The sequence below is a fragment of the Elaeis guineensis genome, chromosome 1 (assembly GCF_000442705.2).
Source record: "Elaeis guineensis isolate ETL-2024a chromosome 1, EG11, whole genome shotgun sequence".
Lineage (NCBI taxonomy): Eukaryota > Viridiplantae > Streptophyta > Magnoliopsida > Arecales > Arecaceae > Elaeis > Elaeis guineensis.
In genome coordinates, this window is record NC_025993.2 from 31073543 (window position 1) to 31100552 (window position 27010).

At 37.9% G+C, this 27010-nt stretch overlaps 1 protein-coding gene across 2 annotated transcripts in view; it reads right to left on the reverse strand.

Moving 5' to 3' along the window:
* LOC105033938 (uncharacterized) overlaps window positions 1-26472 on the reverse strand; it is a 35108-nt gene extending 8636 nt beyond the window's left edge. The window contains exons 1-5 of one of the 2 annotated variants that reach the window (XM_010908923.4): window positions 26258-26472; window positions 25114-25523; window positions 22934-23502; window positions 22746-22803; window positions 6929-7447 (exon numbers count right to left, since the gene is read on the reverse strand). In XM_010908923.4, the coding sequence (XP_010907225.1) occupies window positions 6939-7447; window positions 22746-22803; window positions 22934-23502; window positions 25114-25504 (1527 nt within the window). In that variant the 5' untranslated portion in view covers window positions 25505-25523; window positions 26258-26472 and the 3' untranslated portion in view covers window positions 6929-6938. Of the gene's footprint in view, window positions 1-6928; window positions 7448-22745; window positions 22813-22933; window positions 23503-25113; window positions 25524-26257 lie in introns of both variants that reach the window. The other variant, XM_010908922.4, reaches the window with a different exon arrangement.
* Between the last annotated feature and the right edge of the window lie 538 nt (window positions 26473-27010).

Consider the following 27010-nt stretch of genomic DNA (forward strand, 5'->3'; position numbering starts at 1 on the left):
TATTATATTATAGTTAATTCAAAAATATTATTTGAAGCATATAACTATTTTTTTGAATTTATGAGTTTTAAAATTATTATTGATTTTTTTTGAATTTATATATAATATTTTTTAATAATTATTAAACTGTCATGTTTTGTTATACTTACAGAAATGAGTAAGAAGAAAGATTCAAAGCGTGACATTAGTTGGGATCATGACGAGATGCTCTCGGCTCGGTATCATTGGAGATGTAAATGGTGCAACACAGTTCAAGAGAGGAGGGGTGACTAGGTTGAAACAGCACCTAGCTGGTGGTTATCCTGATGTGTCCATATATCGGAAATGCACACAAGAGGTCCGACAGTTGATGAAGAAGCATTTCACTGATTCGAAAGCAGCAAAGAAAAGAGCAAAGCAGAAGAAGACAGAAGTAGACCGTCGAGCTGCAGAGCTACCTTCTTATCACTCTAGAAAGTCAGAGGAGACTTTCGCTCCAGATGATGAGGTACAAATTAAGGCTACCATTCAGACGAGCTTGGCTGATCAGCATTGGAAGGAGAAGATAGATATAGAGAGCGATTTGGACCATCATGCTACGAATCGGAGTCTGGATCAGTGACAGATGGGAGAGAATTCGAATTCAGGAGGACTATCTCAGTCAGAAAGCCCGGTGGTAGAGGGAGCAGATACAGTATGTCATCTTTATTGGGAGCTTTTGGCTGTAGGAGAAGATCGTCCAGAGATATTCCAGCAGGAGCCACCATCCATGATATAGATTCACATGCTTTTTCCAGCAAGGATTCAAAGCAGCAGAGGATTGACACTATGGTGAAAAAGGATAAAAAAAAAGATATATGGCGAGCTATTGGATCATGATTTCATTTCAGCCATATTCCAGCAAATGCAGCAGGCAATCCTTACTATCGATCTGCCATTTCAGTCATAGAGACTGCCGGACATGGTGTAGATCCCCCAGGACCTAAGGACATCTATGGTCAGCTTCTTGATAGTAAAAGGAGGATCTGCAGAGATGGATTGCTTCTTACAAAAATAAATGACCTACATACGGACTGACAGTGATGTGTGATGGTTAGACCGATCCTACTAGACAAAGCATCATTAATTTTGATATACTGTGATGGAAAAATATTTTTTCATAAATCAATTGATGCTTCAGATAAGATGCATGATACCACATATATCTTTGATCTGATGGAGGAGGTGATTGATTCAGTGGATGAGCAGTACGTCGTGTAGGTCATCATAGATAATGGACCACAATATAAAGCTGTCGGAGAGTTACTTATAGAGTAGCAACCGCAGATATACTGGACCCCATATGTTGCACATTGCATTGATCTTATATTGATGGATATTGGAAAGATTTGTAGGGTGCAGCAGGTAGTGAAGATTGCCTAGACTATTACTAGATTCATATACAATCATACATGGGTTCTTTCATTGATGCGGATGTATACTGGGGGAAGATCTTAAGACCGAGTATCACACGATTTGCTACCAACTATATAACACTTGATAGTCTTCTTCAAAAGAAAGCAGCCTTACATCAGATGTTTGTCAGTACCGAGTGGCAGGAGAGCAGATATGCGAGGGCCGGCATTGATGGAAGTCATGTAGAAAATTTAGTGACGAGTCAGTCATTCTGACAGTGGGCTAAAAAGGTAGTGAAGACTATTAAGCTATTATATAAGGTGCTTCGCACCGTGGATAGTAAAAGATACCCCCAGATGAGCTTCTTATATAACATGATGGAGTGGGCAAAGAAATATATCAGAGAATAATCTGAAGCATGCTCAAGAATTCATTAACATCATTGAGCACCGTTGGGACTATTAGATGAGTAGAGATTTGCATCTAGTCGGTAAGCACGGATTCAAAAATATTTTAAAATATTTTTTTTATACTTGTAAAAGTGTACTTAATCAATTATGAAATTTATCTGCAGCTTATTATTTGAATTCGAGATTTCAGTAAACCATTTCTAGGATAGATATGGATAACGAGCTTCTTGCTGCTCTTCGTAATATGATATATAAGATGATGCCCGATTCAAAAATCGCATCGTTGTATTTGCAAGAGGTATACTAGTTTAAAACAGATGTGATTATTCAACTGAATTCGATCTGTACTCAATGATATATTTATAAATTTAATAAATATATTCTTTTACAGATGAAACAGTTTAGAGAGGGATCAGATAGCTTTGGAGTCCCATCAGTGTCGTAAGCAAAAAGCTGAATTCAGATAAATTATATATCAATAATGAGCAGCATAGATTGACATCAAATGCTTAATAATATCATAAAATTTGATATGTAATTTTGCTTTTGCAGCTGAATGGTGGATTCATTTTGGAATATCCGCAGAATATTTGAGAGGTGTGGCTGTCCGCATTCTTTCTCAGACGGTCTCTGCTAGTGGCTGAGCATAATTGGTCGACTTTCATCCTTATCCACAGCAAATAGAGAAATCGTCTAACACAAAAATGCCTCAATGATCCTATATATGTTCACTATAATCTGAGGTTGAGGCTAAAATATATTTAGGAGGAAGTACAACTGAAATACATTGATCCGACACTAGATGATTATGCTGACGAGGACGACGATCCGATCATCAGATGGCTTGCAGGTCAGCAACAGAAGCCAGAGCTTGATGAGCCGAGATCTCCTCCACGACCAGCCAGTGTGGTAGCTAGGGAGATCAGGGTGGATCCAAGATAATGGACAGAAAGAAATATTCCAATATGATTTCAGTTGATCAACCACAGCCTGAGGGGACACAGGGGATGTTGGGAATAGTGTCCCAAAGCCAATCGTCAACCTGTTGACGGTTGTGCTCTTTCTTATATTAGTATATGAATTATAAATTAATAAAAGTTATTTTGGCATTTTTCATCACAAATTGTTTCATCTTCTAATCAACTCCTGTGTTGTGGTGAAGTCCTTAGGACTATTTAGACTCGACAAAGGAGGATTTGTCGTTGAGTCCTTAAACCTGTTTGCGACCAAATGATACGTTGTTACCAAGGACAACAACGTTTATCAAGCATAGGTCGTTGTGTGCCATATGAATTGGTTGTCCTCTTAACCAAGGAATGTGGAGATACTGGTATGGTATACAGATGAGATGTAAGGGTACATATGCACTGAACGTGACCGACTTCGGAGCTTTTTCTGCTATCAAGATTTGCTCCGATGGGATATGGGTATAACTGTCCCTCCAACCTAAGACTGCCACAGTGACTTGCAAGCAACTCACTGCATTTAGGCACTGGACTACCTGAATTTCTAATTCAGTGACGGAAGGCTGCTGGGTGTAGTCAAGTACTTGACTTGTCGGTGTGTGTGTCAAAATGGGATTGACCACTCCAGTTCAGGAGCTGTGTACAGTCGTGTTTCAATTTAGCAAAACCTTGGCCAGGGTAGTCCTAGTGAGGAGTCACAGGACTGATTGAGTTGAGCACGATTCGGATGATCTGATCAGGGTTGACAGTTTAACCCTGAGTCGTCCTATACACAGGGGTCAAAAGAGATGAATTATACAGTAACCATATTTGCATAGGTTCTGAATGTTGCGATTGCGACTATTCGACCTATCCGGACGTCGAGCACCATTACTAGATGGTCACTTCGATTAGTACAGGAATTGGTTCCTGTACTACCGGCTTAAGTTCGAACCTGCAGGGTCACACATATTAGAGGTTCCTATCTGATCTGATGGCTGGTGAAGAGTCCCACTGGACTGAAACTCTTCGATCAAGAGTCCTAATGCTCGGGAACTCTGAGTCCTACATGTCTGGGACTCTGTAATCGAGAATCAAGATTCTCTGATCACGAGTTCCACACATTTTGGATACCGGGATCAAGAGTTCCACTGGTTTGGGACTCTTCGATCAAGATTTCATATCGATGGACTTTGATGTCCGATTGCCAATCGGATTTGGACTCAATATTTATGAGAGGTTTAATTAGTGATTTGATCGCTAATTAACTCAATTTGATTGAGTAATTATTTTTGGATCAAGTCCAATTGAATTGGATTTAGTTGGGTTTGATCCGATTAGGTTAAGAGTTGACCTAATCGCTAAGGTGGTTTGGTCCCTGATCTGATCAAGGGTTGGGCTTAGTCAATTCCTGATTTGATTAGGATTTTATTGAGCCTAATTAAGCCTAATTGTGTTGGGTTTAACTTAGTCTAATTGTGCCTAACTTATTTTGATAAAGTTGGTTCAATTAGATTGGTTTAAAATTTCAAACCACCTTTGACTTATCTCCCTGCGCCACCTCACCCATCTGCGCCTATTTGAATTCATGAGAAACAAGTTCTCGTGAATTTTCTCCCACGCAGAAGCCTTCCCACGCCCCTCCCTTGTGCGCCATTGAGTGGATAAAGATTGATTAGTTGGCCATTCAAATTTAAATGATATTTGAATTTGAATGAGCAACTAATCCCATGCGCCACCTTATCCACTTGTGCGCCACTTACTCTACACGAGAAAAAGTTTCTCGTGTAAACTCTCCATGTACAAAGAACCCACGCCCCCTTCTCACGCCAAGAGTGGATAAAGATTGGTTGGTTGGCATTTGAATTCAAATTCGATTTGAATTCAAATGAGCAACCACCTAGCTTTATCCTCTCACGCGGTGAAAACGCTGTAAAGATGCGGTCTTGCACCATTTTAAAAGGAAAGAGAAGGTGGGGCATGCGCATATCTGATCCGAGAGAGAAAAGGTGGCACGAGAAAGGCCTTCTGCGTGAGAAAAGAAAAGAAAAGAAAAGAAAAGAAGAGAGAAAGGGCGCAGGGTCTTTTGTGAGTATCCTAGGATTTCTGCCTAGGGTTCGGAAAGTGAGAAGGTGAGCTACGAGTGTCATGAGCCCACCAAACTTCAGGGAGAGCTTCATCAATCTCTCAAGTTCCTTTGCTGACGATCCGGAGCGTCCGAGGAGTCGGCAGACACCGATCGAAGGAGTTCGATTAGCATCGGCCATCGAAAGGGTTCTGCAACGAACTAACATTCGTGAGGAGCCGATCAGACCGGGAGCTTCGTGTGGACGATCCGCGGAGGCCAGACATACTGTGTGGCTGCATTGCGACGATCAGACCTTTCCGACGGTGATCAAACTGCAGCGATCGACTACCTGCACGAAGGTAATGTGTTTTGAACACATAACAGTAAAATGTTTACTATAGAATTCGAAATTTCAAATTTAAATGCATACTATATATATCATATTTAGATCCTTGTGTAGGGTTAATACATGTTAATTAATTAGATTAATTAATAATTTATGCTGTAAAATTATAATTTTGAAAAAGTTTTAAAATTATCGTTTTACTCCTACACTGAAATTCACTTCAGGGGACTCATTCATCACATAACTCGATGTCCGATACGTCCTCATAGAGATTTGAGCGACAGATGTTTAGACGAGATCAGCAGTCAGCAAGAAGATATCCATCCTCCCAATCACAGAAAACTCAATCACAGAGGGGCACAAGGGGGGAAGAAAAGACAGTTGTACGTGCACCACTCTCAAGAATATAGGAGCTATCTGACTCAGATTCGAAAATCAGAAAGAGTGATGATAATACTGGTAGTAGTAGTCATAGATTTGATGATCAAAGAGGAACTGGAGGATAGGAGACCACTGCTTATGAGATATAGCTGTAGGATGATATTCAATTCACTGATGAGTCCCAGTTTACACATGCCACACAAGATAGAGACCATGGTGGACAAATCAGTAGAGACCGTGGGGAGTCGATTTCATATAGACAATGGACTCCTAGAGGTCGTCCAACACACGATGCAGCTGTAGATGATCTTGCACGTAGAGTAAGATCCATGGATGTATCTGGATCATCCTCGCATTATGGATCCTATTATCTGCAGCCATCTTATGATCCATATGGATATGGTGCATCTGAGACATCGTCTTCTAGTGGTTACTACTCTATGCAGTCTAAAGCATCTTACGGATCAGATTTTGCTACCGGCATATTCGGATATGCTCTTTCACAGCCATACCATCATTCTGAGAATACTTTTCAGAGTCAGAGTTTGAGAGAGAGATCTAAGATGTCTTACAATCCAGAGAGGATGCCTTATGGGATGAATATTCAAGAGTACAGTACATCTTGATTAGAGGGTTGGACTGATGTTCCTCCAGATTATGCTAATGATCCAGATATCTACGAGCGTCACAGATATTCAACGAGGAATTAAATGCAGAGCAGATCTTGAGATTAGTATATTATTTTTTATGCTTTGTACTTTAAAAGTTTAGATACATTTTAATGCACATTTATATATTTTCTTTTTAATCTTAGGATGATAGAGTTGTAATATAATGTAAATAAATATATATTTAAAATTTTGGATCAAAAATCCCTGTACTGCTACCGAACTCAAAAATTGAATCCAAATATGTCAATAATATGCAATATAATGTAATTTTGGAGTTGTATTTATGAATTAATAACTTGAAGAATCAAAAAAAAAGAAACAAAAAAAATATACCGGTACCGAACCGGTACGTCGGAGCATACCATGTGTCAGTATGATACGGTACCGATACCATACCGTACCGATTGGATGCCGGTATGGGCTCCGATACTGGTACAGTGGACCTTGGTCCCAAATGTCTCAACATCCAACATATCAAAAAATCAAAATTTTGGAGTGCTTGGATAACACTGGTTATTAAACAACTAAGAGCATAACATAATATCAAGATAAAAGCTGAGTTAAGGAGAGGCCCTTAACTTCGATGCAAGATCAACTTCTCAAGAATCAAAACCAAAGAGACATTACAAGTCAATCGCACTTCATCTTGTTTTAGTTGTTATTAATCTGATCCTTTTCTGAGTTGCAAAAAGAAGATATACAACAGAACGATGCAAATCACTACAACTACTCACCTGACTTTGTTCAATCATCAATAGCTAACCCAAAGTGTCCACCAATAATAGTTTTGTGCATTTGTCCAAATCCTTTAGCAATTTTCATCATATTCCCAAGTTTTTCTTCCTCATGCTTTATTTGATCCACTCTTTCTAGAACATTGGCAAGAAGATTGTCATAATCACCACCATTAGGTAAAGATATAGGATTTGCGAGTGCCGATCTTTCTGAGTCAAGCTGTCGATATAAACTTAGGATATAATCTTTTTGAGAATAAAGCTTTTGCTCCACTGCTCTATATAACAACTCCTGTGATTTTTTAAGTTCTTGAAGCATCTTATCTATATCATCTTCAAGCTTCATAGACAAATTACCATGATTTGATGTCATGTATACTGGCATTTGAGCTCTCCCATCAACAATATCATTTGTTTGTGATAGTTCAACCTCATTCCTGATATCCTTGGCGAGTCTGTTTCCTGTAATGTCCAATGCCTCTAACATTTTTATCTCATTGCCATTATGGGAGCCATCATCTGTATCAAAATTTAAAAAAAAAAAGGATTAAATGGGCAGAGTAAATGTCAAACAAACTATGATATGAAACAACCAAAGTATTTCAATTGTAAAATATTGGTGTTATTTAAAAAAACAATGTCAACTTTTTCTTCAAAACTCCTTGGCCATTTCTCAATGTCATGAATCAAACATTTTGAAAGAAATAAAGATGAAACTTGTTTTATTAAATATTCAAGGTCTTGCATTTCTCATTTTTAAATATTTAGATATCAGCAAGGTCATAAAATAATTAATAGCTCGGTGTAATGGTGATCCAACTGATGATCTTCAGTCATGTGAAGTTTAGCAGAAAAAAATCCAATTGCCCTCAATATTTAACTCATATTCTTTCTGATTTATTCACTTAGCTCCATTTCTATTTATATGACTAATTTAATGGAAGCATATATCATAACCAACAAAGAAGCATGAATTCCAAAGTTGACATCAAACTTCCAAGCAGTATCTATGTTGATCAAACATTGCTGATTCATCACATATTCACATGTTTTGTGGAACATAGAAAATATTTGGTTCAATGTCATTATCCAACTTACTAGACCACTTCTTGTGCGCACTTCATTTTATTGCATGCAATGCATGAAATCTTGAAAAAAGATGACATTCTTTTAAATAAAAATAACCTAGCTTACTGGATCAGACAAACAACACCTTCTTCATGATGCGTCAGTGATGAAATACATGACCACGAAATTCTAGTCAATTATTTTGAGGGAAAGAAAAGGAAGCATAGAAAAAAAGAAGGCGATAGAGTCAGCTCCTTGCTCTTCTCATTTGTTCTCTTTCCTCGGTGGGCATCTCCTCCTATGGGCCTCACAAATAAAGACAGGCTAAGGTGGCAGATTAACATCCCTCCTGTCATTTGATCAACTAATGTAGCTGTCCAAACATTACAGATAACACTAAACAACTCAGTTTCAGCAAATTACAATTTAAAAATCCAGATCTAACAATTAGTGCTCCCAAACTTTGACATGTGATGTTGAAATAGATATTACGCAGCTCTCACATACATCATAGGCTTTGGAGAAGAGCTAATAAGTGGAGATCAGGGTTGAGGCAAAGAAATAAAAAAACAAGAAAGAAGAGGAAATAGAAAGGAATCAACAGGAATGGACAGAAAAAAATGGAACGAAGGAACTAGAAGAAGAGGAAATTTCTGGACTGCTGGAGATTAAAATCAGGAGAAAACAGAGTTAAGCAGAGATCTGAAACAAGAAGAAAGAAAAAAGGAAAAATTAGAAGAATAGGAGGAATGGCTGGAACTATGAAAAACAGCGAGAAAGCAGGGAAAAGCAGAAGCACAAAAACAGGGGAAAACAGATATGAAACAAGAAGAAAGAATATGTTAAAAAAAAAAGGAATTAGAAGAAAAGGAGGAACAGCTGGAAGAAGGAAAAACAGGGGAAAGCAAATCCGAAACAAGAAGAAGAAAGCAGAAAGGAAAAAAAGGAAGAGGAGAAATCCTAACGAGTAGAGAGCAAGGCAAAGAATGAAAAAAATTGGTTGTGGACATTTCATATCATAACAAAGGTGATAAAGTGGCCATTTCCAACAACTGAGCAAAGGGAGAAAGGATGAGAGATGGGTGCTCCAACAAAGATTTTTTTTTTTTTTTAAAGAAAGAATAAAGCAAGCAACAGAGGCCACAGGTATCCTAAAAGGCATTACAGCAACAAATCAGAGCCAGCAAGCAGCACAAGCAAGTGGCAGAAATAAAGGGCAAAGAAAGAGATGGATTGACTGGTGGGGAGAAAATAAAGGATAGAAAATACTTTTCTCATAATATCTTAGTGAGAAGAATGTCACAATATGGTATTTTAATAAATGATAGATGTAAGACATTTATATGTAGTAACATAGACAAATATATGCACATATAGATACATGGATGTGTTCATGAAGTCATTCCAAAGAAACACTGAGAAGTTCTAAAAAGCCACTGGCCCACTCATATGATAGCAAGTTAAAGTGGAATTTAGATTATTAATTGTTTCAATCAGGAGTACAATCCTTTGCTAAATTAAAGTAAAAAAAATTTACATGTTCTGAACTTAGACTCATGATATTGTAATAAAGTATATGAAACCATACCATACATATAAGATACATAAACAAATTACCGCCCTGTACTGAGCGGTATGGGACGCAACAAACCATAACATACTAGTATGCCGTACCAGTCTGTATCGATACTATCATACCATACCGAACCACATACTAATACTATAATAAGATTTTACCGATAGGGGATTTGGTACTGAGACAGCGAACCTTGGATGAAATAGGTATTCTAAAAAGTAGATCTACTCTTTTTACCTAAATTAGAATAACTACACCACCTTACTCAATGAAATAATTTAGGATAAATTACAAAAACATCCCCTCAAATCTAGTCCAATTTTACTTATACCTCTCGACTTTAAAAAGTATCAAACTAGTCCTTCAAGTTTTCAAGATATTTTAATTTGGTCCTAACATTTATCTCCATTAACAGAATGCTATCACGTGACCATCATATGATACCATTATTTTATAAAATGACCAAACTACCCTTATCCCCATTTCCTCCCTCCTTCCTCTCCGATTACTCCCGTAGTCTACCTTCGATACTGATATCTCTCCTCCCTCCATCCTCCTCTTCCTCCTCATCCTTTTCTCATCGTCCACTTCCAAGACTGCCCATGAGCCTTCTTCCTCCAAGACGAGTCTTTCTACCTCCGTCCATTTTTCACAAGCAATCCTTAATTACCCTCCTCTTTCTCGTCACCTACTTCTCCTCTTCTAAACTCGCTTGTGAGCCCTCTCCTTCTGTGATGGCTCCCTCCACCTCCACCCACCTCGCCGGCAAACCGTCCTTCCCCCTCCTCCCCTTCCTCCTCTCCCACTCCTCCAAGCCCCCCCATGTCTCTCTCCATGGTGGCTCCCACCACCTCCACCCCTTCCTCACCGGCGACCTCTCCTTCCCCTCCCCTTCCTCTTCATCCATTTTTTTCACATCCTCCTCGCTCACCCATGACCCCTCCTTTCCCTCTTTCTCTTCATCCACTACTCTTCCTCCAAGTCCGCTCATGACCCTCCTCCGTGGTGGCTCCCTCCACCTCCATCCTTCCTTGCCCGCAATCCCTCTTTCTTCCTTCTCTCCTTCCTTATCACCCACTTCTCCTCATTTTCCTCCTCTAAGCCCACCCATGAGTGCTCTCCCTCCTTCCCCCTCCCCTTCCTCTTAAGCCCTTCTCCTCCAATCCTACCTATGAGGCCTTTGACGTTGACATCCGTGATCCCACCTTCCCCCTCCATGGCAACTCCATCCATCCTTTCCTTGTCGGTGATCCATCCAATATGAGCCAAGGACATTTTCATCTACTGAAATAGAAAGCTAATACTATCTGTTGGTAAGTGAATAGTAGAACCACATTGGAACATCTTGAAAACTTGAAGGACTAGTTTGATATTTTTTAAAATTGAGGGACTGTTCCTGTAATTTATCAAATAATTTATTCCAATATAAAGAAGGTTTGGAGTAAGTTAACCTACTCACTCTAATCAAGTTAAAAGTGGGGGAAGTTAACAACCAAGATTTGTCGAACCGATCTGCATCACATCGTATAGGGCATGCTGTACCATATCTATATCGAACCAAGAGTTGGTATTATACGCACATCGAGTCTCAATATTCCAAATCAACCTCTATATTGGACATACCAACACCATATCGGCATGGTACTAATATAGACTCCAGTATTGAGATGGAGAACCTTGTTAACAACTAAAGTAATACCTAATAATTCATTAACAAAGTTACCTGCCATATTTATTAAGATCCAAAATGGCCTACATATTTCCAGTAATATTTCAAGTAAGGTTTGTCGTCTTAATACTGGACCCCATATTGGTACCATTCTAGTATATTGTCGATATGCCTGATACAAGAGTCAATTTGGTCATACCCCATACTAGTTCGGTACCAGTATAGTATGGTACATTGGGTATGCACTGGTGTTGACCAATATGGCATACCATAATCCTAAGGAATGCCTTCTTCTCCAAATCTCATGTCATAAGCCCGGTCGATTGCTTTGTCTTGATTTATGATATAGACACAAATTACAAGCTGAGAACAAAGACATTAGACCTAATCCTAACTATTTTCACCACTACCACCAACCCTAACGCCTATGAACACACTACTAGCCCTAAACCCACCATCTACTTGATTGCCATCTTTGCCAAATCCATGTTCCTAATCCTTTGCCAGTTTGCCTCCACCAAGCTCACCATCACTACCTATCCAACCAATAAATTTTCCCACTAGCTGCAATTCCACCATCACTCCCAACACCACCTCTATTCCACCAACTCCAAGGTTGTTGTTAGAAGTCCAGCAACCTATCTCTATGCTAGCACTAACCACACAACCAATCTCTCCACCAGCTCAAGGACCTTTAAGCCCTCCCCTACCAATAATGACTAAAGAGAGAAAAGGATAAAACTGAAGGGAAGGATGAGACAATAAGGAAAGAAAAGCAAATTCAAAGAGCTAGCAACTAGGAGATACAACAAGATGGGCATCGGGAAAGGAAGGAGAGAAGGAAAGTGGGAGAGAGAAGAGAAGAGAGGGAAATGAAGAAATAAATGGAGAATCATCCTTGGTGAGACATCTACTAGTGGCTAATTAAGGAGAGACAGTGATGGCGAGCTAGATGCACATTGGGAAACAAAGAAGAAGAGGATAAGAGATTAAAAAAAGCCAGGTTAATCTCATTATAATGGGATTTTTTGTTATTTAAATGTTTAACATAACTAGTCCCATCTTTTCCTATATTAGGAAACAAACAAGAAGAGGATAAGAGATTTTAAAAAAAAGCAAGATTAATCGTATTACAACAGTCTTTTTAGTTGTTTAAATGTTTAAGAGTAACTTGTCCCATTTTTTCCTATATTGATCGTATGCTAGATTTTTGATGTCTTTTTGCAGGCTGGTGAACTTCGAACCCAGCAAGGGTGATAGTGAAGAGATTAAATGCAACAACCAACCTATAGTTAGAAAATATATACAAAGAAACATGAATATGCGCAACTTGAAAATGAATCATACTGTGGAAGTGGTATGTTGGTTAGTGTGATCTAATATGAATCATTCTATGGAAGCGCTATGCTGTTTCGTGTGATCTTAGATGAGATGCTTTGGAGACCAAAATATATAACTTTTCTTCCGGAACTTTTGGGTTTTTAAAAAAATTTAGTATAATAAAATTTATGAGATATTAAGAATTGACAAATAGCTTTTAAAAGATATTATTTGATCCAAAACCAAAATCTATAGTTTGAACTAAAGTTTGAAAATTACATTTTACTTTCAAGGAATTTGAATTTTTAAGTGCCTTTATTGAATTCAAATGGGAGGTACTTTCTGATTTGCATGCAATGTCCTGAGCAAATTGAAATATAAATGAAAAATAAACGGAAAAAGTGGATATTTACTTAAATGACAATACATGAAAATAAGTTTGTATATGATGTAGTGTGCATGTCCTTACAAGTAGCCTATTCACTTCAGTCCCAGACATAACCCACTTAACCAAGCTGCAAAACCAACATTTTTTTACTTTCACATGAAGAAAGGTTCAACATTTTTACTTGGAAGACAACAGATTTTCAGACATCCATGTCTCTAGAATTGCACCTATCATGCATTTTAATCAAGAAGATTTTAAATGCTATGGGTCCACTAAAGAAACTCCAAATCAGAATTTGAACAAAAAGATGCTAAAGAAACTAAAAGGTATCATTTGGTGACAATAAATCTTGGAGAGTAAAACAAGAACATATTTACAAGATAGGCTTTGAAAGAAAATGGGTGTACATTAGATCAAGGCTTTAAAAAGCAAGCATATTTTGCAGGTAGTCAAGGGGCGGCAATGTTTGAGCAAGGTCATGTTTGGGTCAGGTCAATGTCCCAAGTCAAGGTCATATGGGTCTAAACCAAACCCAACTCGACCTGAACAGTCGACAAGTTGGCTAGAGCTGATTAGAAGCAACCCAGGTCAAGCCAGCCCGTCTAGACCTGATATATTTATAGCCCTAATAGCAGCGATGGGTGGTAGAAAGACCAAAAAGTGATGAAACCAAGGATCTATGGCACATGACAGTAGCAAGTTCACTAAATAAGGCTTGAGATTGGGGATCAACGTGTTAAGATGGCTGAATTGAGTAGGAGGCTAGCTAAATTTGCATTTAGAATGATGATATAGTGATGGGACCACTGATCTATGTTATAGGTGAATGGATCTGGCAATGGGGCCGCCAAACTTCATACTGGTCAATGTTAGGTGGCGACATATACTGGAGCAGCCTGATCAGATGTTGGGTGGCTAGATCAAGTGGTGGAATGAGTCAGTTCTCGTATTCTTCTTAGTTCCCATGCCTGCATCAAACTTACTCTTTCATTATCTATGCTAATACCTACCAAATTCAACATCAAGATTGTCTCACTAGTCCCCATGCCAGCAAAATCCAAATCCAGTATCCATCACTCAATAGTCAACCCAGCATACCCATCCTCAAGTGAACGAAGATGAGAAGAGAAGGAAGGAGAGATGAAGAAGAAAAGAGAAGACTAAGGAGAAGAGAGGGGAGAGGAGAAGAAAAGGGTAAAGCTGGATCAGATCCAGAAAGAGAACAGATAAGAGAAAATACGATCAAGGTTTCAATTGTGAATGATAATTTTAGAGGCTCCAACGCATTTGATCAATGGTCTTCAACCCCCAAATTCAACAAAACACACTAAATAGTTGGGCTTGCTTGACTTGTACCAGACCTACAGACCTAATTGGCCAATCCAGATTATATCAAGCTCTCACTTGTTGAGATAACACAGCCAATATACAGTATGCAGGTGCATTTGCACATGGCATCTAAAAACTTTAAAACAAAACAAAATTCATAAATAAGATAAAAATTAATTTAAAAATTAATTAGCAAAATTTCAAAAATAAAAAGTGAATCATAACTTTAAAATTTATTTGAGAGCCTATTACAGTATTAGTATGACAAATAATATAATAATAAACAATATTTTCTATGAAGTATGCTGAAATTTTAGGTCTGCAAATGCAAAAACCAAGTCTACAAATTATCAAATGATCAATCATTGAAAAACAAGCAAGGATGCATGAGCTATAACTAACTTTAATTTACCCACCTAAAAAACAAGGTGTAGAATATAAACTACCAATTTTCAAAAAGGACACCCAAAAGTCAATCTGCTTTTTTTAGAGAGGTGACTTATCAGACAAAATGCAATTGTCATCACAATTCATATGCACTTGAGCCTCATAAGAAACTTTCTTTGGCCTGCGTAGCTCCCTTTTAACTCACTATGCAGCACAAAAAAAATGCTAATGCAGTGGCATCACCAATCTGAATTCGCATATACAAACACATGTGAATTCCTAGGCCACATTTTAAAACAGTATATTGGAGTTTTAAGTGATCAATGGGCTTGATGAGTGCTATTTACTTATAGGTGTTTGTAGTGAGATTGAGGTATCCAACAATTAAAAGTCTAGAACCTTTACCATTATGAGAAAATTTTCAGCATAAGAGTTTGGATATCCCAATCTTCTCTCCTTTTTAATTGTCTATCCTCGACAATGCACGCAACCAAGCTAGAGAATTGTTTCTGTAATACCCTAACCCTTAATCGCACAAATCTCCAAGCAGTAAAAAGATCAAAAAAAAAAAAAGGAGGGGGCCACCATGTGCCCTGCACGTGCTGGGAAAGATGAAATTAGTGTGGAGATGGAAAGCTTGCGGAAGAACTCTCAAAGTTCTTCTCCGATTAGATTTCCTAAAAATCTTAGGAAAAGAGATTTAATTGAAACACTAATTCCTTCCCTTAAGCGGTCTATTTAAAGGCCCTAATTCCTCTGATTTTTCCTCACTGAAAATCATCAAAGCTTGCTGCTATTCTTCCCTTCTTTTCCTCTTGATTGCCAGCAGCTTAGTTTTGTTTTGGCCACCAAAAATTGGATCAAATCCCTGCAAAAATCAGGTAAATCTCTTCTCTCTTACTCCTTTAATCTTTTAGGGGTTTTAATCTTGAATCTTTGTGGAATTTTCTGCTGAAAAATCATTTGAAAATCACTAGTTTCCGGATCCCCTGTTTCCCCATGTTGTTTTGGTTTTTTTTCCCATCGTTTGTTGTCATCGCCGGTCGTCGGAGGTGGCTCGTTGGTCGCCGGCGTGGCCTGATCTTCTGATCACGAGGTTTGCCAGGGGGAGGGGGAGGGGGAGCCATTCTAGCCAGGAATAAGAGGAGCAAGGGCTCGCCTGTTCCATGAAAAAAAAAAGAAGAGAGGGACGCGGGTTCCCTCTCCCGTGAAGGAAAAAAAAGAAAAAAAAACATAAGAAAAAGGGAAAGGAAAGAAAAAAAATGAAAAACGATAAAAAAATGAGAGAGAGTTTCTCTCTCTTCTCTCTTTCCTTTCAGTCTGAACCCTTGCTTTCTCTCTTTAGCATGTTGGACTTTCTCTCTACTTTCTCTCTCTAGAATTTTCTCTCTCTAGATTGTTTCTCTCTCTTAATGGATTTCTCTCTCTCAAAGTTATTTTTCTAAGATTAGTTTAGTGAAAGACTTTCTTTTGATGATTTTGATCAAGTTTAGTGAAGAGTCCGATCTGAAGTGGGATTTTGATTTAGGATTTATTTAGATCTAATTTTGAATTTGAATTAATGCAAGAATATAATTTTGAATAATAGGCACTAAAGAATCTCCTAAAGGTTAATCGATCTGTTCGTTCAGTGATCTATGAAAGGTAAGTATGAATCATCTTCTCAAGATATTTCATATCTATTTTGAAAGTAAATAATTACTCTTTGAAATTATTCATGATTTATGAAATTATGTTTGAACAAAAAAGTGATTCCGAAATACTATGGTTTATTGATTATGCATATGTTCAGTAAAAATTATGATATGTTATGATACAAAAGTGTTTTGATATAAATCGGATTTATGCTCTCAGCCTAACTATGTTTCAGTGGGTCCTGCCAATGAGGATTATACGTTGGTATTTAGTAGACCTTGCCAGTGGGGGTTGTGTGCTGGTATTCAGTGGACCCTGCCAGTAGGGATTGTGCGTTGGTATTCAGTGGACCCCGCCAATGGAGGTTAAACGTTGGTCATAGTCGAGACTGTTGAATTATGAGTGTTTTGATTCGAATCAAATTTATGATTATATTATATGTGAATATTTGAAAAGATTGGATTTGCATTGAATTAACATGAAATATATTTTTATATTTATTCACAGCATTATTCTTGAAAATTATATAATATCTAAAATATCTAGTTGAGATATTTGTTACCTACTGGACTGTCAAGCTCATTACCTCTCTTTTATTTTTTTCAGATTCAGATAATTAATTGCGAGCGTGGGTAATAATGTTGGAACAGAGCTTTTAGAGGCGAGATTTAACATTGTCAACTTCGTTGAACTTAGATCTATTTTATTTTTAGTGGAACTTTATTGGATGTAAGACATGTGATTTAGTTATTTGAATTAAAATTGAATAATAATTATTTGAATTCTTTTTCGCTGTGATGCATTGATATTTTGATGAAATACCTTGCATGCCTATGGAGAAAGTTCTTCATAAGTATGCGGCGGTTGCCATGATCCTCGGCTCATGATCACGGGTCAGAGGCGTGACAATTAATATGGTATCAGAGCATAAGTGGATAAATTATAACACATGGAATTAGACATAGTATGAGTGTAGATAGGTAAACATCATAAATATTAGAATGTTAAAGTATGAGTATCATAACAAACCCATCATAACAAGTAGATAAATGAATCTAATAAGGTTTTACTACTACAGATATTATGCCTCCTCGTCGAATGACAAGAACTACTCAAAGGACCGCAAGAGAGACATCACAGCCATGGGGTGGTAGCACTCCCCATTTGATTAGTGGCATCCCTCAGGAGGAAGGAGTCGTAGATCCTATTAGGACTACTTCGAGAGTACGTCAGGAACCGAACTTGGCTTAGTTAATGCAGATCCTAATTGGGATGGTGCAGATGCAACAACAAATATAGCAGCAAATGCTTAAACAACAGCAGATACAACGAGATGCACAACAACATCAGCATCTACCACAACAACATGGAGAGCAGCCAGTGCAACGGAACAATATTTTAGAATTTAAAAAGCTAGCTCCTCCAGCCTTCAAGGGGACTACTGAATCTTTGAAGACTGACAACTGGATAATGGAGATGGAGAAAGCCTTCACTATCTAAGAGTGCCATGATGAAGAAAAGATTCGATATGCAGCTTATTTACTACGAGGAGAAGCGTACAACTGGTGTCAGCGACTACAGCGTAAGTATGAACAAGATGGTGAAATGATCCAAAAAGAGTAAAAATTTATTTATCTAAAGTAAAGGGATATGAGTGTGACTGAATATGAAGTAAAATTTACAGAGTTAGCAAAATTTGCTTCGAGATTAGCGGATGGTGAGCAAGAACGAGTTCACAAATTTGAGATGGGACTGAGAACTGAAATTCAAAAACAAATGGCTCCGTATGAATTGATTACTTATGCGGATGTGGTAAACAAAGCACTGATAATTTAAAGAGAAATCAATTAAGAACGTGTGGAAAGGAAAAGGAAGCAAAGAAAGAGAGCGAGATCAAATGATACACAAGGGCAGAATAATAAAAACATCAAAAGTTCAGCTAAGGGAACAACAGATAATAAGACTCAACAGATTGATGGTGAGCGGTGCTCCAGATGTGGCAGAAATCACGCTAACAAGGATTGCCGTTGGAATACAGGTGCTTGTTTAAAATGTGGTCAGATGGACCATAAAATTGCTAGCTTCCCACTAAGCATTGAAAATCAATTTGGCCAAAGAACTTATGATGGGCAAAACAAGGGTGGTGGGTAGATTTCTAAAATCCAGAGAAGAGTTAATGCACTTACTCAACAGAATGCACAAGCTTCCAATGCAGTGGTGACAGGTAAGAAAAATTTCGACGACGAAATTTCTTTTTAGGAGAAGAGAATGTAATTCCCTAACCCTTAATCGCACAAATCTCCAAGCAGTAAAAAGATCAAAAAAAAAGGGGGCCACCATGTGCTCTGCACGTGCTGGGAAAGATGAAATTAGCGTGGAGATGGAAAGCTTGCGGAAGAACTCCTAAAGTTCTTCTCTGATTAGATTTCCTAAAAATCTTAGGAAAAGAGATTTGATTGAAACATTAATTCCCTCCCTTAAGCGGTCTATTTAGAGGCCCTAATTCCTCTGATTTTTCCTTACTGAAAATCATCAAAGCTTGTTGCTATTCTTCCCTTCTTTTCCTCTTGAGTGTCGGCATCTTAGTTTTGTTTTGGCCACCAAAAATCGGATCAAATCCCTTCAAAAATCAGGTAAATCTCTTCTCTCTTACTCCCTCAATCTTTTAGGGGTTTTAATCTTGAATCTTTGTGGAATTTTCTGCTAAAAAATTATTTGAAAATCACTGTTTTTCGGATCCCCTGTTTTCCCGATGTTGTTTTGGTTTTTTTTCTCGTCGCTGGTTGTCATCGCCGGTCACCGGAGGTGGCTCATTGGTCGTCGGTGTGGCCTGATCTTCCGATCACGAGGTTTTCCAAGGGGAGGGGGAGTTGTTCTAGCCGAGAACAAGGGGAGCAAGGGCTCCCCTGTTCCGTGAAAAAAAAAAAAGAAGAGAGGGATGCGGGTGAAGAAAAAAAAGAAAAAAAAAGGGAAAGAAAAGATAAATAACTAAAAAAATAAAAAAAAATGAAAAAAATGAGAGAGTTTCTCTCTCTCCTTTCAGTCTGAACCCTTGCTTTCTCTCTCTAGAATGTTGGACTTTCTCTTTACTTTCTCTCTCGAATTTTCTCTCTCTAGACTGTTTCTTTCTTGATGGATTTCTCTCTCAAAGTTATTTTTCTAAGATTAGCCTGGTAAAAGGCTTCCTTTTGATGATTTTGATCGAGTTTTGTGAAGAGTCCGATCATAAGTGGGGTTTTGATTTAGAATTTGTTTAGATCTAATTTTGAATTTGAATTAATGCAAAAATATAATTTTGAATAATAGGCACTGAAGAATCCCCTAAAGGTTAATCGATCTGTTCGTTCAGTGATCTATGAAAGATAAGTAATGAATCATCTTCTCGAGATATTTCATATCTATTTTGAAAGTAAATAATTGCTCTTTGAAATTATGCATGATTTATAAAATTATGTTTGAACAAAAAAGTGATTCTAAAATACTATGGTTTATTGATTATGCATATGTTTAGTAAAAATTATGATATGTTATGATACAAAAGTGTTTTGATACAGATCGAATTTATACTCTTAACCTAACTATGTTTCAGTGAGCTCTGCCAATGGAGATTATATGTTGGTATTTAGTGGACCCCGCCAGTGGAGGTTGTGCGTTGGTATTCAGTAGACCTTGCCAGTGGGAGTTATACGCTGGTATTCAGTGGACCCCACCAATGGGGATTAAACGTTGGTGATAGTCGAGGCTGTTGAGTTATGAGTGTTTTGATTCGAATCGGATTTATGATTATATTATAAGTGAATATTTGAAAAGATTGAATTTGCATTGAATTAGCATGAAATATATTTTTATGTTTATTCACTGCATTGTTCTTGAAAATTATATAATATTTGAAATATCTAGTTGAGATATTTGTTACTTATTGGACTGTCAAGCTCATTATCTCTCTCTTTTATTTTTTCAAATTCAGATAATTAATTACGAGCGTGGGTAATAATGTTGGGACAGAACTTTATTGGCAAGATTTAGCATTGTCAACTTCATTGAACTTAAATCTATTATTTTATTTTTAGTGAAACTTTATTGGATGTAAGATATTTAATTTAGTTATTTGAATTAAAGTTGAATAATAATTATTTAAATTTTTTTCATTATGATGCATTGATATGTGATGAGATGTCTTGCATGCTTATGAAGAGAGTTCTTCATAAGTATGCAACAGTTGTCGTGATCCTCAGCTCATGATCACGGGTTAGGGGCATAACGGTTTCATCTCAAAACTTTTTTCCATTGATTTTCCTTCAATTTTTAAGTTAGTGGAAGTAGTAACCATAAAAGTTGGTAGACTCGGTATCAGAATCTATACCGATTGACCAGTAGTATGGATCAATACAGATCCATACCAGACCAGATTGGATCGGTGTGAATCGACATAGAGGAGAAGAAGGGAACTGGGAGGAGGAAAAGAGAAAAAAGGGGAGGGGAAGGGATGGGGAGAGAGAAGGGGGGAGGGAGGACATGCCGACGGTGGCCACAGGTGGGCTGCTAGTGCGCTCGAAGGGCCATCAAGGCCTCTACTTCATCCGTCAATCCTCGACTGAGAGAGAGATAGAGAGAGGGGGGAGGAAAAGAAAAGAAGGGAGGAGAAGCTGTCGGAGAAGCCACTGGAGGGCTTCTGGCTGGCCACCATGGCTGCCGGATGGTGCAATCGTAGCCTCCGATGTTGTGAGTGTGAAATAGGTTTCATCGCCCTTATTTCATGGGTTTTGTTTTAAAGACCCCGATTATAGTGAAGCCGGCAATAGATTTGCCTGTTTCACTTAAGCGAAGCTGGCACATCCATTATCGGCTTCACTGTTTCTAAGATTTTTTTTAAAAAATTCTTAAACAGTGAAACCGGCAAACCTATTACCGACTTTATTATTCATTTTCATTTAAAAAAAAAAGCCGACAAGTGAACAAGGGTGGTCGTCTCTGTTCCACGGCCACGGCTCTACCTACGCATTTTCCACCACCCAATAGCCACGGCGGCCACTCGACACCCTCCAGCAACCTCTCCACCGACTGCACCTCTCTCCGATACCGTCGCTCTCCCCCTCTCTCTTTCTCACTCGATTAAATGCTCTATTGGGTGATACCGAGCCACGAAGGCCTCCGCAGCCCTCCATTGGCCTCCGACAGTGTCGTCCGCTCTCTCCCTCCCCTCCTCTCTCTCTCTTCCTCTCTTTCCCTATCTCTCCTCTGGTGTGCCATTTTGCTCGACCAAACTGTCCCAATTTGCCACCGGGATGGCTTGGAACGCCTTGAACTATCCGGTTTGGGATGGTTCAGCAATCCTTAAAAACCCATTTTTGGATTTGGAGTGTTCTTAGGTAAGTTTGTTTGTTAAAGGGTTCTTGTTGGAGGACCCTCTAAATATGAGTTGTTTGCAAAAAGTGTAATCTGCAAAAGAAACATCAATAAGCTATTTTGAATGTTTTGATATTTGGATGATGACATAAGACCTGCTCATCTTCTTTCCCTCTCTCTCTCTATCTCTCTCTCCCTCTCTCATCAAAAAAAAAAAAAAACTCATCTCCTTATCTACTGAGATAATTCAAAAGTTAAAAAAATGATGTTTGATCCTAATATAATGTTAACAGATTATCAAGTTTGCAATATGGTTTCTATAATGATTTGGTGGACTGTTAGAAAGGTACAATGGAACTAATTTTTTGGAAATACAAGATAAGTTTTACAAAAAGGGATCACTTGAAGCCTTGCATCAGGTATGGAAGAAAAGGAGCAAAAGGATCATTAAGAACACAATCTAGCTAGCTAAAAAATACTTCAGAGAATAAAAAAACATGATCTCAAAGTTTCCTTGATTCCCAAATAAGAAGATTTCCATTATTGAATAAATGCAGCAGCATCTGAAATTCATCCTAACTGCAGGTGTTAAATGTTAATAACTAAAAGAAACCTGCATTTTGATAGTGGTTTTTTATGGAAAACTCAGGCTTCAAGGACCTAGAGGTATGAGCAACGACAAGGGCACATTTTTCGTTATATTTTTCTTTGTATTCTGCATCCTTCATAAATCTAAGACTATTCAAAGTAGAAGATAGAGCACTCAGAAAAGCAAAAAAAAAAAAAAAAATCTTTACTCAAGCATCCAAGCCTTGATTGAGATTAATATAGATGGCCAGCTAAGGACCAAAACTTTTGAGCAACCGAGAATGAAGAACCTATTTGTGCTGAAGGGAGGGTGACATTCTGTTGCTCATGTAGTTAAAAGTATGTATAAGTTGGAATAAAGTTTTATGGTACTAAGGGTCAAAATTCAAACATCAGCCAACTTAATCACCTCTACTAGTAATTTTTCTATTACCACACTATTTATATTCAGATGTTACTGACCGTGATATCTGTATTAGTCTCCTGAGAATGCAATGGGGGAAAAGCTGACCTGCAGTACTAGTTGAGATGCTGTCTTCCACCTTCCAGATTTGACCAAGAGGAACACCCTGTTTAAGCTGGATTAAATATCAGAACATGCTGTTGGTTCAGAAACCATAAAATGAGATAACAGGGAAGAAATTCCTATTTCACTATACATGCAGAAACTGAAAAGGAAAATTAAATTACAAATAGTACCTTAGCCATGACTAATGCAATCTGATTATGCAAACTCTTTGCTCTCATTTGTCCTGATCCACGCAAGATGCAGAATCCCAAATTTAGAATTTTATCAATATCATCTCCAGAGTCAAGAGACTCACAAGTTCTTATAAGCTTGGTCACATGTGATATTAGGTCAGTTCTATTGTCACAACGTCTACAATAATATTCCACATCCAAACCAATGTCACCTTGAACAGTTCCACCCATGTAAGAGCGAAGAGCACATTGAACATGTGCAACATGCCCACAGATATAATTCTCATCCACAGTTGCCTCACATCTGATAAAACTATAACCTCCATATGTCCAATCAACAGTTTTGCAGCACAAAATACAACAACAGTCACGACAGAAACCATCTTCACTGCAGCAGATATCACATTCCTTGGCTGCCAATCCATAGCTTTTTGTTTTCGCTTGGAGGCTGCACATCTTATTTCCAGCTTTACAAGTCCCTTTCCTAATAGCTGATTTGTATCCAGAACATTCACTAGCATCTAAACTATTTGAAGATGCATACATATTTATGCTTTTCTTGATATCTGCAAAATGTGAACATAGATATAAAAACATATCAGCATAAGTGGAATGAATACAAGTATATAGAATTCTAATATCCACAGCAATTGCATCCAAAATGATGTGAGTCTGACATAAAAAGATTGAATAACAGCATGAGGTTACAAATCAAGAAAGATAAAATCACTTGACTTGTGATCAACAAGAGAGGTTGCAACTCTTGCTTCAACTCTTACAAGTTAGCAATATAATAAGTATTTTTTATTTTTGAGAAGGAAAAAAAAACTGAAGTAGTAGTTACCCTGATATATGCTTGGAATCTTACTGGCAACATGCAGCAGCTTCCCCAAAATGAATAGCAAGAAAGAGAATAACTTAACCAAACTAACAAATTCTTTCTTATGGTACATCTGGTGAATGTAAATTGCTTCAACAATTCTACAATCTATTAATGAACAGTTAATCAACTTGAGGTGGACAGTTGACACTTAAAACAAGATCCAACTGCAATATCAATCTTGATTAAATTTTTTCAGTCTGTAATTTATGTTGAGGATTTCTGACTTTACATGAATGGAGGCAAACATAATGTTAGGCCTAATGTACAATGCTGACCCTTTTCTTATCAGCTTACACTTTTGGGTCACTTGATTCGTTAACTTAGTATCAGAGCTTAGGTTTGCTAGTGATCAGGTTTGCTAGTTAAAACAAAGAGGTAGGGTTTCAAGTTTCAATGATTGTGAAGGCTAGTAAAGAAGGTAATTATGGTATTCAAATAGAGCAATGATAAGGAAACCAGTTAATTTCACAAACACAGTCAATGTGGCACTATCTTTTTACATCATTGTGACATCAGGAAGCCCACAGAAATATATTTATTTAAAACAATCAAAAAATGCAGGGGATGAAAATATTATCTAATACATGGTGCTTTAATCTGCATGTTGTAAACCAGTTGTCCAAAAATATCCTATAGGACCAGTAAATATGGCAGCATGACAAATGCAAACGTGGGCAAGGAAACAGGAGTAAAAAATTAAGGTAACCTAAGGAATGCGTAGAAAGACCAATTGGGTTCTGAAAGGGGGAAAAATCTCAATGAAAAGCATGAACTGACCTCTTTAAAAACCATATAGAGGACAGCAAAATAGTCTCAAATAACTTGGTATCTAATGAAGAGATACAGAAATAAGACTCAGCCCTGCCGACATACAAGCTCATATCTATATACTTGCCAAGAATACAAACCACTATCCTCTATCTATGTACTTACCAATAAAACAACCCATTAACCTCTATCTTTGTCTTGCTCAATAGAAAAGGACTGTCCCATTATCAGCTGTTTGCAGACCTGATTATTCAGATACAGATTACTTTGGGTGGGAGACTTTGATGAGTTAGTAAATGCTTTTTGAAGAGCATGTTGACTACAAAATTGTATGACCAATGCAAAATGGAAATTTAATTTAATTAATTAAGCATCCATGTGAGGAGTGAATCAAATTGAATGCAAATTTTGCAAAGAGAATAATCAACCTAAAACCAAGTCAAGTTCAGCAAAAATAATGCAAAAAGATCGATCTACTAGTGTAAAGAAAACCATAGAATAACAGTCGTATTAAACCAAGCTGAACCTTTTCCTGGTGAGCAATCAGCAGAAGGAACCCTCCAGATAAAAGAGGCAAAGAAAGCATCAATGCTCATATCAGGAAATTCCTTCCGAATATATTCTTCAACTGATAGTCTACTTGGAAGTCCCAACTTTTTGCCAGGAGCTCTGGGAAAATGAGCAGGAGGATAAAGGTATCTATCAACCCAGTAGCCAGAAGAAGTTTTCCTCACCCCTACCTTCCACCGCCATATATCTCCAGGAGAGGGCCAATCCTCTGGAGCATAAGGCAAGCCTTTACCAGATGAACCAGCTGCAACTGGCCTGGCAACTAGGCGCTTTTTCTTTAAAGATGGTGTTTGAAAATTACTTCCTTCTGTTGAATCAACCTCCATTGATTTGTTTCCTCCGGTCATCAAATGGCACTCGTGACTCCTAAAGCATTCAATTAATTTACCGCATTAGATAATTAAACATCACATTCTAATATCATGACATTTTCATAAGGTAGTCATTTACATACTTTTAATTTGTCAAAGATGTTCCAGGAAAAAACAAAAACAGCAAGTAAGTAATTCGTTTGAAAGAAAAGGGAATTAAGGAATACAGGTAAATGAGCATCTCTAAAATCTTTGCGACAAAGAAAGAGCTTTAATTATTAAAAACAGCAGAGTTGAAGGAGAACAGAACTTAATTTATAATTCATAAACAACAAAATTTGGACTTTGTGTAGCTTTTCGCATTGTACTAAATTGTAGCTTCTGTATCAACGATAAAGCACCGTAATCCTCTATTGGATTAGATTAGACGCTTAATTTGGAAAATAGATGAACCCACTTGGATAACAAAGAAGAAACCACGCATACTTAGGTGGTGTAAAATGAAAATTTACCTTGCCAAGGAAAGCATTCTTTTAAAGGGGCTGAAGGCATTAAAACAAGAGGCGCAGATCAATGGGAAAAATCAACAAATAGAGGCATTTTCTTACTCAAGCAAACAAACAACTGATTGCGAAAAAAATTGAAGAACGAGTTGCAGAACCTGGGGATGAGTTTAGGCGTAAGTTTTGCCGGAGTGGAGATCCGAGTGGAGGGCGAAGGCACAAGAGGAGATGAAGAATTTATCACAAAGAACAGAAAGATCGAAGAAAAGAGAGGACAAAGGATTACCGAGATCGGCGCTTTATGGATTCCGGAGGGAAGGATCGCACAAGAATCCGCACCGGCAAGGTTGAAGATGTCGAGCACCTCTATCTCGAGCCCCAGTGGTGAACCTCTATCTCGAGCCCCAGTGGTGAAGCCTGGGAGCGATCTCAAGTGCAGATTGCAACGTACCGACCATCGGACTTGGAATACAGCGCTTGGGTCTGGAGGGTGGGAGAGAACGGGAGGGGGGTACGAGGTGTTGGGGGTGTATCCTTGGCGCGAAAGAAGGATTCACTTCCTTGGCGCGAATCCACCATCGGATCACACGCTAGTCACTTTGACAGCTGTGCATGGGTGAACGAAGGGTTCAAAATGCTCGAAGATTTGTGCAAAATGCGACCTAATAGATCGAACCACAAAAAAAATCAATCATCCTTTTACGTGAAAGGCAGACCTCGATACAAGAGATTTGGACTCAAAAAGACCGGCCTACTAATCACGATCATGTATGCATAATGTTATGATCATGATTGAGTGATCCACAAATTTTAACTCGAGATGGTCGATCTATCGATCAAAATTATAAATTTATATATAGCCACCGTGGTTAAATGATCCTTGCACCATATGCATGCAGTGTGTTGCTATAATAGATACTCACCATTAAGATTACAAATGGATCAAATTGACTTAGAACCTAATTCAATCCAACTTACTTAGATCCAACCTGACTCAGTTAGATCTGATTTGATTCACTTAAAAAAATCTATGGAGTTG